We start from the raw sequence: 11577 nt of genomic DNA, 5'->3' as shown, positions 1-11577 counted from the left end.
TAAAGGGAGCGGGAGACGGGGCCCCGGTGGGTTTGAAGGGAGTGGGAGACAGGGTCCCCGTGGGTTTAGTCTCTCCTTATAACAAACCCCCGTCCCAGTAACATCCTCATATATCTTTTTTTTGCACCCTTTTCAGGTTAAGGACATCCTTCCTATAGCACGCGGCCTCACGTCCTGTACAACTGCAACATAACGTCCCAACCCCTGTACTCAGTGCCCTGACTGATGAAGACCGGCGTGCCGAACGCCTTCTTCACCGCTACCTGTGACCTAACTACCTACTTTCAGGGAAGTATATACCTGTACTGCCAGGGTCCCTCAAGTGCGGCCTGACCAAACTTTTATACAGCTGCAACCTGACTCTTGTACTCAACGCCCCGACCGATGAGGCAAGCGTGCCGTACGCCTTCTTTACCGCCCTACTTGTGTGGCCACTTTCAGGGAGCTGTGTAGTAGATCTGTACAGCAATACTATTGAGGGTCCTGCCATTAACCGTGTACCTTCCCCTTACACCTGACCTCCCAAAGTTCGACACCTCACACTTGGCCGGATTAAACTCTATCTGCCACTCCTCTGCCCATCTCTGCAACCGATCTATACCCCGCTCGATCCTTCCAGACTGTCCACAACTCCACCAATCCTTTTGTCGTCTGCAAACCTACTAACCCGCCTGTCTAGGTTTTCGTCCAAGTCATTTCTATCCGTCACAGACAGCGGAGGTCCCAGTACTGATCCCTGTGGACCCCCAGCTGGAATGAGTCCCATTGACTGCCACCCTCTTTCTCCGGCCAAGCCAGTTCTGAATCCAAGCGGCCAACTCGCCCCGGATCCCGCGGATGGTAACCTTCCGGACCCCCCCACCAAGCCGGAATAACACCCCTTCCTCTGCCTCCATCAGCCCACCAGGCCAAGCCAACGCCATCTTGGCCGCCGGCACCCGTCGCCATCTTGGCCGCCCGGCGGTCAAGCCGCGCCCCGGGACCGGCCGCCTCGCGGACCCCGCTTCCTCCGGTGGCTGGGGAGGGGGGGGGGGAAGGCTGGGGGAAGGATTAAATTAAAATTAGAGCCATTTTTTGGGGGGAGAAGGCGTGACCCGGAAGTGCTCCCCGTCCCCCACAGATTTATGCCCCCTTGGTGTCAGGACTTTGAATCTTTTTCCACGCCAACTTGTTCCCCGGGGACGGGCGGGTCGCCCTTCAGCTCCAAACCCGGGGGCCAGGGAGCAAGAGGGAGGGATAAAGGGATGTGGGCCGGCGGCGAGCACCGGAAGTGGATCCGCCGCGCCGGCGGCCGTTGAAGACCGTTGGAAAAAGGCGGGCCCGGGCTGGGAGCTCGGTCACGTGGGACGGAGGGGGGCGGGGTGGGCTCGGGTCACGTGGGGGTCGGCGGTGGGAGGGGGGAGCGCGGCCTTGAACAGCCAATGGGCGAGGACCTGCCCACGTGGGACGGAGAGAGGAGGTGGAGGGGACCGGCAGTGGGCGTGGCCACAGGCGACCAATGAGCGCGGACCGGCAGCCCGAGTGACGGGGTGGGAGGTAGGAGGTGCCGGCGATTTGCTGGAGGAGGGGTGCGGTGGGCGGGGCCAGACATCCCGCCCCGCCCCTCCCCCGATGTCGTCATCCACCCCACGTGGTCGCCGCCGCGCTAGTCCCCTATATAAGGCGGCGCGGCCGGAAGTTAGTTCTCTCTCGCAGGAAGACGCCGGAAGGTGAGGTGGAAGGGGGTGGTGCGGAGCGGCACACGTGGGGGGGGGAGAGAGAGGGAGGAGGGGAGCCCCGCATTAAGTGGGGGGGGGAGAGGAGCCCCGCATTAAGTGGGGGGGGGAGAGGAGCCCCGCATTAAGTGGGGGGGGAGAGGGAGGAGGGGAGCCCCGCATTAAGTGGGGGGGGGGGGAGAGGGAGGGGAGCCCTACATTGTGGGGGGGGAGAGGGAGGAGGAGAGCCCTACATTAAGTGGGGGGGGGAAGGGAGCCCTACATTAAGTGGGGGGGGGAAGGGAGCCCTACATTAAGTGGGGGGGGGAAGGGAGCCCTACATTAAGTGGGGGGGGGAGGGGAGCCCTACATTAAGTGGGGGGGGGAAGGGAGCCCTACATTGTGTGGGGGGGGGGGAAGGGAGCCCTACATTGTGTGGGGGGGGGGGGGAAGGGAGCCCTACATTGTGGGGGGGGGGGGGGGAAGGGAGCCCTACATTGTGTGGGGGGGGGGGGAAGGGAGCCCTACATTGTGTGGGGGGGGGGGGGGAAGGGAGCCCTACATTGTGTGGGGGGGGGGGGAAGGGAGCCCTACATTGTGTGGGGAAGGGAGCCCTACATTGTGTGTGGGGGGGGGGAGGGAGCCCTACATTGTGTGTGTGGGGGGGGAAGGGAGCCCTACATTGTGTGTGGGGGGGGGAAGGGAGCCCTACATTGTGTGTGGGGGGGGGGGGGGAAGGGAGCCCTACATTGTGTGTGGGGGGGGGGGAAGGGAGCCCTACATTGTGTGTGGGGGGGGGGGGAAGGGAGCCCTACATTGTGTGTGGGGGGGGGAAGGGAGCCCTACATTGTGTGGGGGGGGGGGGGGGGAGGGAGCCCTACATTGTGTGTGGGGGGGGGGGGGGAGGGAGCCCTACATTGTGTGGGGGGGGGGGGAGGGAGCCCTACATTGTGTGTGGGGGGGGGGGAGGGAGCCCTACATTGTGTGGGGGGGGGGGGGGAGGGAGCCCTACATTGTGTGGGGGGGGGGGGAGGGAGCCCTACATTGTGTGGGGGGGGGGGGAGGGAGCCCTACATTGTGTGGGGGGGGGGGGAGGGAGCCCTACATTGTGTGGGGGGAGGGGGAGGGAGCCCTACATTGTGTGGGGGGGGGGGAGGGAGCCCTACACTGTGGGGGGGGGAGAGGGAGGAGGGGAGATCTACATTAAGTGGGGGGGGGAGAGGGAGGAGGAGGGACCTACATTAAATGGGGGGAGGGGGGAGAGACCTGCATTGGGGGGGGAGTGGCGGGGGCCCTACATTAAATGGGGGGCGAGGGAGGGCCCTACCTTGGGGGGGGGGGAGGGGACCCCATGTTAAATGGGGGGGAGAGGGAGGTGTGAGCCCCGTGTTAAATGGCGGGGAGAAGCCCTGCGTTAAATGGGTGGTGGGGGAGGGACAGGGGAGCCTTGCATTAAATGGGGAGGGAGTGAGAGTGAGCCCTGCGTTAAATGGGGGAGGTCCTCTCCGCGTTAAATGGGGGGGGGAGAGAGATTGTGTTTGGGAGGGGGAGGCACAGTGGGGATGGTTAGGGGAGCCTGGGGGGGTGGACCCTATGTGCACCCACCCCATCCTCAGCACTGTCCCAGGACCCCTGACCCTCCCCCCCTCAGACCCTTGCCCAGTGGTCTGTTCCTTCCCCCTCAGCCCTGACCCCCGTACCCGGGCAGGCAGTGTGGTGAGGGTCGGGTCTCTGGGGCCCACGTCCCTCCGAACCTTTCATATCCATCGGCCTGTCTGAGTATCTCTCTGACATTATAACTGTACCTGGCAGCTCGTTCTGTATCCCGGGGGAAACCTTCCCTTTCAGTGTTCCCCCCTCACAAACCTGTGCCCTCGCGTTCTTGATTCCCCAACCCTGGGGAGAATGGATGTGCACATTCACCCTGTCTATGCCCCCTTGTGATTTTATAAATCTCCATAAGGTTCTCCCCTGCCCCCCCTCCCCCGGCCTCCTTCACCACGGGGAAAACAGTCCCGGCCTGTCCGGTCTCTCCTCATAACTCCAGCCCTCCGGTCCTGGTGACGTCCCCGTGAATCTTTCCTGCACCCTCTCTGGCTCAATCCCACCTTCCCTCCAGCTGGGGCGACCGCAATCGCACACGGTACTCCCAGTGCGGTGACAGATGTCTGTGTCAGAGGTCAGGGTGGCACCTTCTCTGGAGAGGGGGAGCTTGTTCACCTAGATCATTGAACACTACAGCACAGTACAGGCCCTTCGGCCCACAGTGTTGTGCCGGCACTTTATCCTGCTCTAAGATCTATCTAACCCTTCCCTCCCACATCGCCCCCCATTTCTCTATCATTCATGTGTCCATCTACGAGTCTCTTAAATGTCCCTGATGTATCTGCCCCCTCCACCTCTGCAGGCAGTGCGTTCCACACACCCAGCACCCTCAGTGTAAAAAAACGTACCCCTGACATCCCCCTTATATCTTCCTCCAATCACCTTAAAATTATGTCCCCTCGTGTTAGCCACTGTCGCCCTGGGAAAAAGTCTCTGACTGTCCCCTCTAACACGGCCCTCTTTATCCAGCGTCACGGAGGCAGGCCCTTTGGCCCACCCAGTCTGTCCCTGTCTGCACTGATCTTTCATGCCCCCACCCCTCTTGGGGGACTAGAGATGGGCATGGAGGTGTGGCTGGCCCTACTGTTGTCTCACCACTACAGAGACCCGGGTTTGACCCTGACCTCCGGCGCTGTTTGTGTGGAGTTTGCACATTCTCCCTGTGACCATGTGGGTCGCTGCGTGGGTGAGGGTTGGTGTGGGGGGGGGCAGGGGGGGAGTCCAGAGGGAGTGGCCTTGGGGACGTGTGCATGCGGCTCTCCATCCGCATCCTGCGCTGTGTGGGGACCGTGTTTTACAGTCCTGGCATGGCGCGCACACAACAGCCCCCGCACTGGCCGCAGAGTAACAGCCGAGTCCATAGTACCGGTCGAGCTGTTCCCGTTGCTGGCTGGCCTCCAGGACCTCGCACAGGGGGGTGCTGGGGGGCGCAGCGGTGCCTGTCTGCAGTTTGGTCTGTCCCTGATTGTCACCCCGACCCTTCTCCCACAGGCTCTGAGCAGCCATGCCTGTCGCTCGGTCGTGGGTGTGCAGCAAGACATACGTCGCTCCCCGCCGTCCCTTCGAGAAGTCTCGTCTGGACCAGGAGCTCAAGCTCATCGGTGAGCCCGTCTGTTGGTTGGGGGGGGGGGGGGGGGGGGGGTGTGGGGTGACCGTGGTATTATTGTCACTTGTGCTGAGGTCCGGTGTAAAACTTGTTTCGCATACACCTCGTACAGATCAATTCACTATACAGTGCATTGAGGTAGTACAGGGGGAAACAATAACAACGCAGAGTAAAGTGTCATAGTTGCAGAGAAAGTGCAGTGCAGGCAGACAATAAGGTGCAAGGGCCATGATGAGGTAGATTGTGAGGTCAGGAGTCCACCTTATCGTTCGATCATCTTATCACAACAGGGTAGAAGCTGTCCCTGAGCCTGGTGGTATGTGCCCTTGGCCTTTTGTAGAGGAAGGGTGCAGAGGAGATTTACCAGGGTGCTGCCTGGATTGGAGAACATGTCTTATGAGACTTTCGGCTTTTGTATCTCCTGCCCGATGGGAGGAAGAGAATGTCGGGTGAGGTAGTACAGGTTAAAAACAAAACAATACAGAATAAAGTGTCACAGCTACAGGGAAGTGCAGAGCAGGCAGACAATAAGGTGCAAGGTCATAAGGTAGATCACGAGGTCAAGAGTCCATCTCATTGTATAAGGGAACCGTTCAATAGTCTTATCACAGTGGGGTAGAAGCTGTCCTTGAGCCTGGTGGGACGTGCCCTCAGGCTCCTGTATCTTCTACCTGATGGGAGAGGGGAGAAGAGAGAATGTCCCGGGTGGGTGGGGTCTTTGATTATGCTGGCTGCTTTACCGAGGCAGCGAGAGATAAAGACAGAGTCCGCGGAGGGGAGGCTGGTGTCCGTGATGCGCTGGGCTGCGTCCACAACTCTGCAGTTTCTTGCGGTCCCGGGCAGAGCAGTTGCCGTCCCAAGCTGTGATGCATCCAGATAGGATGCTTTCTATGGTGCATCGGTAAAAGTTGCTGAGTGTCCAAGGGAACATGCTGAATTTCTTTAGCCTCCTGAGGAAGTAGAGGTGCTGGTGAGCTTTCTTGGTTGTGGTGTAAGTGTTGTTGGACCAGGACAGGCTATTGATGTTCACTCCTGGTGAGGGAGGGGCCGTCTGAGGTTCCTGGACCCCTCGGAAAGGGGTAACAGGTGAATGCCCTTCAGACCCACTTGGAGTACTGTGTGCGGTTCTGGTCGCCCCAGCTGTAGGGAGGGTGGGATTGAGCTGGAGATGGTGCAGGAAAGATTCACGGGGATATCACCGGGACCTGAGGGCTCGAGTTATAAGGAGAGACCGGATAGGCCGGGACTGTTTTCCCCGGAGCGAAGGAGGCTGAAGGGAGACCTTATCGAGGTTTATAAAACCACAAGGAGCGGTGATAAGGTGGACGGTCACAGTCTCTTCCCCCCAGGGTTGGGGAGCCTAAGACTAGAGGGCATGTGTTTATGGTAAGGGGAGAGATTTAAAGGGGACCGGAGGGGCAAGTTCATCCAGAGTGTGGTAGGGTTGGAGGGGGTTACAGAGATGATTGGAACCCTCTGTGACTGACACTTCCCTTGATCGCGTCTCTGTGACATTGGCTTTATCTTGTTCCCAAGTTGTGCCCAGAATCAGATTTATTATCACTGACGTATGGCGTGACATATGTTGGTTTTGTGACAGCAGTAAAATTACTAAATTACAAGATATCTGGCGGCAGAGGGGAAGGAGCTGTTCCTGAAGCGTTGGAGTCAGGCTCCTGTACCTCCTCCCTGATCGTAGTAACGGGAAGAGGGCATGTCCTGGGTGGTGAGGGGTCCTCGGTGACAGAGGCTCCCTTCTTGAGGCATCGCCTCTTGAAGATGTCCTCAATGGCTGGGAGGGTTGTGCCTGTGATGGAGCTGGCTGAGTCTGTGACCCTCTGCAGCCTCGATCCTACCCATTGGAGCCTCTGTACCAGGCGGTGATGCACCCAGTCAGAATGTTCTCAGCCATACATCTGTAGAAATTCGCAAGTCTTTGGTGATGGACCGAATCTCCTTAGACTCCTAACCCTCTGCGGAACCCCGAGTGTTATCCCACTGGGAAACAAGGCCACACGAGCAAGCCCTGGGCTTTGGCTGCCGGTAGTGTTTGGGGGCAGGGGGTGGAGCGATGCTGTTTGTTGTGGGAGGGGTGGCTGGTTCTGGATTTGGGGACTGGGGTGGGTAAGTTGGTGTGGGAGCCATGCAGGATCTGTCCGTGCACTGATGGGTTGTCTCGCCACCCTTCCCCCCCCCCCCCCCCCCCCCCCCCCCCCCCCCCCCCCCCCCCCCCCCCCCCAACCAGGTGAATATGGTCTGCGGAACAAGCGGGAAGTGTGGCGGGTGAAGTTCACCCTGGCCAAGATCCGAAAGGCTGCCCGGGAACTGCTGACCCTAGACGAGAAGGATCCCAAGCGTCTTTTTGAGGGTAAGTGTTGGCCCTTCCCTGTTCAAGCTCCTCCCCATCCCTCGCTTCCCCCATCTCTGTAACCCCCTCCAGCCCCTACACTTCCCATCCTCCTGTTTCAAACCCCTCCCTCGCCCCCTCCCTCCCTATCTCTGTAACCCCCTCTGGCCCTTGCACTCCCCATCCTCCTGTTTGAACCTCTCTCCCAGTAATCTATGTGCCCCCCACCCCAGTGTGAATCGTGCTCCAGTGCCGGCAGAGGTTCTGGGAGGCACCGGGCACTACCCCAAGTCGATGATGACCCTGTTATCCCTGTCAGACAGCTGAGTGTTGAAACACTTGATAACCTGAGACTTGGCATGCCCTGTGGTGTGTTCCCCCCACCCTGTCATTGCAGGGCTCTGTGTTAACTTGTCTCTATCCCCCCACCTCCAGGTAATGCCCTCCTGCGCCGCCTGGTGCGCATCGGGGTCTTGGATGAGAGCAAGATGAAGCTGGATTACATCTTGGGTCTGAAGATCGAGGACTTCCTGGAGCGGCGCCTGCAGACGCAGGTCTTCAAGCTGGGGCTGGCCAAGTCCATTCACCACGCCCGGGTGCTGATCCGGCAGAGGCACATCAGGTGGGTGTGCCTGGCTGCCCTCCGCACTGACGGGGGGCCCTGGTCTCTTGCCTGGGGAAGGGTGATCTTAGCATGACTGCTTCCTGTGCAGTTGGAGGGAGAGGTTACTGGTGGAGATATATTGATCAAGCTCTTGTAGGGTCCCAGAGCAGGGATACAGGGCCTTCCACCCGCACGGTTAGGGGGTACTGACTGAGGCCCTGGTCCCTCACCTGGGGAAGAGTGATCTTAGTGTGACTGCTTTGTGTGCAGTTGTTGGGAGAGGTTACTGGTGGAGATGTATTGATCAAGCTCTTGTAGGGTCCCAGAGCACGGATACAGGGCCTTCAGCCCACAGGGTGGGGGGGGGGCGGTACTGACTGAGGCCCTGCTCCCTCACCTGGGGAAGAGTGATCTTAGTGTGACTGCTTCGTGTGCAGTCGGAGGGAGAGGTTGCTGGCGGAGATGTATCAAGTGACCTCTCGTAGAGTCCTACGCACGGGAACAGGCCCTTCGGCCCACGGGGTGAGGGGGTACTGACTGAGGCCCCGCTCTCTCGCCTGGGGAAGAGTGATCTTAGAGTGACTGCTTCAGGAGGTTACAGGTGGAGATGTATTGATCAAGCTCTCGTAGAGTCCCAGAGCATGGGTACAGGCCCTTCAGCCCGAAAAGTCTGTGCTGACCATGGTATCCCACCCTGCTGGTACCAATTTCCTGCATTCAGACAGACCATCTCCCTCCAGGCCCTGCCCCTCCGTGTACCTGCCTAAGTGTTTCCTAAATGACACTGTAGAACCTGCCTCATCCACTTCCTCTGGCAGCTCTTTGTGGGGAAAAGTTGCCTCTCGGGTCCCTTTTTAAAACCTTGCAAGAAGTTTTGGACTCCCCGACCCTACTGAAACATTAACACACTCCCCAGGACACCCTATTATGATCCCTTGAAACCTTTCCCATTCACGGACCTGTCCGAGTGTCATTTAAATGTTGTTAATGTACCTGCCTCACCCACTTCCTCTGGCAGCTCATTCCATGTACGGACCACCCTCTGGGTGAAAGAGTTGCCCCTTGTGTCCCTTTTAAATCTTTCCCCTCTCGCCCCAAACCTGTGGTCCCAAGTTTTGGGTGCTCTTACTCTAGGGATAAGGCCGTTACCGTCCACCTTCTCTTTGCCTCTCGTAACTTAACACTTCTGCGGTTGCCCCTTGTTCCATGATGCACAGAAGACTCCAGCACTGAAACAGGCCCTTGGGCCCACAGTGTTGTACCCAGCAAATTTAAACCAGTGATTAAATGCCAAACTAATCCCTTCTGCCTGCACGTGGTCCATATCCCTCTTCCCTGCATATTCATGGGCCTCCCTGAGAGCCTCTAAAACCCCTCCATCGGATCTGCCTCTGCCCCCACCCCTGGCAGCACATTCCAGGCACCCACCGCTCTGAGTTTAAAGGAGATGTACAGGGCAATATTTTTTTTAGACTTGCCCCCTCTCACCTTAAATTCATGTTCTCTGGTATTAGTGAAGCTCCCTCTGCACTGTCCCATCACACACTCCTGGGGTCAGACACGGTGAGGCTCCCTCCGCACCGTCCCGTCACACACTCCCGGGGTCAGACACAGGGTGAGGCTCCCTCCGCACTGTCCCGTCACACACTGCCGGGGTCGGACGCAGGGTGAGGCTCCCTCCGCACGGTCCTGCCATTAAACCCCTATGTTTTTCTGTCTGTGCAGAGCCCCAGCCCTGGGGTGATGGGGGTAAAACCTGCCCCCACAGGGCAATAGTTCAGCGAGGTCAATCCGGCTCCGGCCGTATACCTCGCCACAAGACAGTGGCGCGCCCGCTGCGCATCGCCCAGGAGCAGCCAGTGGCACAGCCGAGGTAACAGCCGGGAACGGGGAGGGGTGTGGGGGGCTGTATGGCATCCTTTGAAGGGTTGGGAGGACCTTGCACGGGGTGGGATGATGGGGACTGTCTCCAGCACTCACCCCCTCCCTCCCTCAGGGTCCGTAAGCAAGTGGTGAACATCCCCTCGTACATCGTGCGCCTGGACTCTCAGAAGCACATCGACTTCTCTCTGCGCTCGCCCTACGGCGGCGGGAGGCCCGGCCGGGTCAAGAGGAAGAATGCCAAGAAGGCGCAGGGCGGTGGAGGTGCTGCTGATGATGAGGAGGAGGACTGAGCCCTCGGTGTGAGTCCTTGTAGAGTGACAAATAAACTTCTGGTTACCCGTGTCTGCAGTCCCTTCATTTCCGGTTCTCTCCCTCTCTCTTCCACATCATCCTCCCTCACATACGTGTAGATCGCCTTGGGGTTTTCCTGGATCCTACTTGCCAAGGCAGTCTCATGCCCCTTCTATGAACTTTCCATTGGGAAGGTGGGGGGGTGGGGACACTTGCCTACATGAGCCATCAGTATCTGGCACTGGGAGAGTTGGTTCATTCTGTGCCATACACCAAGTTCCCTGGAACTGCCAGTCAGATCCCCAAGAGGTGAGCTGAAGGTTCTGTGGGACATGTGACCACCCCCCCCCCCCCAAGCTCAGGAAGGTGCAGGTGATCTACAGGGGAGGGGGTGATCCAGAATTGTGCTGGTCAAGGCCAGCAGTCCAGAGGGCTGACCCCTCCGGTGCTGCTCGGAGGGCAATGGCTGGGAGCTGAGTGGGAATACAGCTGGTCCAGTGATTACTGTGCAGAGGGCAAACACTTAAGGCACTGCCCTCTTCTCATGTCTCTCCCCTCTCATCAAGTTTACTGTCAGATGCACGTCTGTGTGCACAGGTGCAATGAAAACCTTACTTGCAGCAGCATCACAGACACACAGCATCAGATAAGCAACATTTACAAGAAAAACATAAATTAACCACGATTTTTATGAGGAAGAACACAATTAGAATAAAAAGTACATTTCAGTGACTGGTGGTGTTCCCTGGTGCTGGGCCTGTTCGTCGTCTGTATCAATGATTTGGACGAGAATGAGCAAGGCATGGAGCAATTTTCACACAAAGGGACCATTAGAACAGAAGAAGTCTGCTGTGGCAGAAAGTGAACTCGTTCTGTTCCCCCCTCGTCTCCCCCCACCTCCCCGGGCCCCTGCTGTCGATCCAGGGCTCTGGGCCTGACCTGTGACCTGTGCTAGTGACTTCACAAAGACCAGGAGCCTTGGGGCTCAGCCCCCCCCCCCCCGCAGCCTTGCTGGGACCCTGGGGTGGGGCTGCTGCAGATGGCTCCCTTCCCTCTTCTGCTGGGACTCCAATATCCACGGCAGGTCAGAGCGGGCTCCGGGGTGGGTGGATGGGAAGGGGGCGAAGAGGAAGTATCCAGGGCGCATCGAGGGAAAACAATAACAGTACAGAGTGAAGTGTCACAGCTACAGAGAAAGTGCAGTGCAGGCAGACAATAAGGTGTTGGTAAATTGGTTTATTGTCACTTATGCTGAGGTCCAGTGGAAAACTTGTCTTGCAAACTGATCGTACAGATCAGTTCATTACACAGTGCATCGAGGTAGTACAGGGTAATAACAATAACAGAATACAGAGTAAAGTGTCACAGTTACAGAGAAAGTGCGGTGCAGGCAGACAGTAAGGTGTGAGGTCACAACAAGGTAGATCGTGAGGTCAGAGTCCGTCTCATCGTATAAGGGAACCATTCAATTGTCTTATCACGGTGGGGTAGAAGCTGTCCTTGAGCCTGGTGGGACGTGCCCTCAGGCTCCTGTATCTTCTGCCTG

The 11577-nt window shown here is 58.4% G+C and overlaps 1 protein-coding gene and 1 non-coding gene across 2 annotated transcripts; both read left to right on the top strand.

Annotated features, from left to right (window-relative positions):
- Positions 1 to 4746: 4746 nt before the first annotated feature.
- Positions 4747 to 10082, top strand: rps9 (ribosomal protein S9). Its single transcript, XM_052009809.1, has 4 exons — positions 4747 to 4900; positions 7151 to 7273; positions 7688 to 7874; positions 9853 to 10082. Exons 1-4 carry the CDS (start codon positions 4804 to 4806, stop codon positions 10028 to 10030), a joined length of 585 nt encoding a protein of 194 aa, XP_051865769.1. The 5' UTR covers positions 4747 to 4803; the 3' UTR covers positions 10031 to 10082.
- Positions 7539 to 7610, top strand: LOC127567121 (small nucleolar RNA R38). The gene has a single exon (XR_007955846.1). It is a non-coding gene; the product is annotated as a small nucleolar RNA R38 (small nucleolar RNA).
- Positions 10083 to 11577: the final 1495 nt, after the last annotated feature.

This window comes from Pristis pectinata, unplaced genomic scaffold, assembly GCF_009764475.1.
Source record: "Pristis pectinata isolate sPriPec2 unplaced genomic scaffold, sPriPec2.1.pri scaffold_125_arrow_ctg1, whole genome shotgun sequence".
Classification (NCBI taxonomy): Eukaryota; Metazoa; Chordata; class Chondrichthyes; order Rhinopristiformes; family Pristidae; genus Pristis; species Pristis pectinata.
This window is presented reverse-complemented; position numbering and strand designations above follow the sequence as displayed.

Coding starts and splice junctions, on each gene's coding strand:
- rps9 (XM_052009809.1), top strand. CDS start 4,804: ATGCCTGTCGCTCGGTCGTGGGTGTGCAGCAAGACATACGTCGCTCCC. Junction 4,901..7,150: donor CCAGGAGCTCAAGCTCATCG/GTGAGCCCGTCT, acceptor CCCCCCAACCAG/GTGAATATGGTCTGCGGAAC. Junction 7,875..9,852: donor ATCCGGCAGAGGCACATCAG/GTGGGTGTGCCT, acceptor TCCCTCCCTCAG/GGTCCGTAAGCAAGTGGTGA.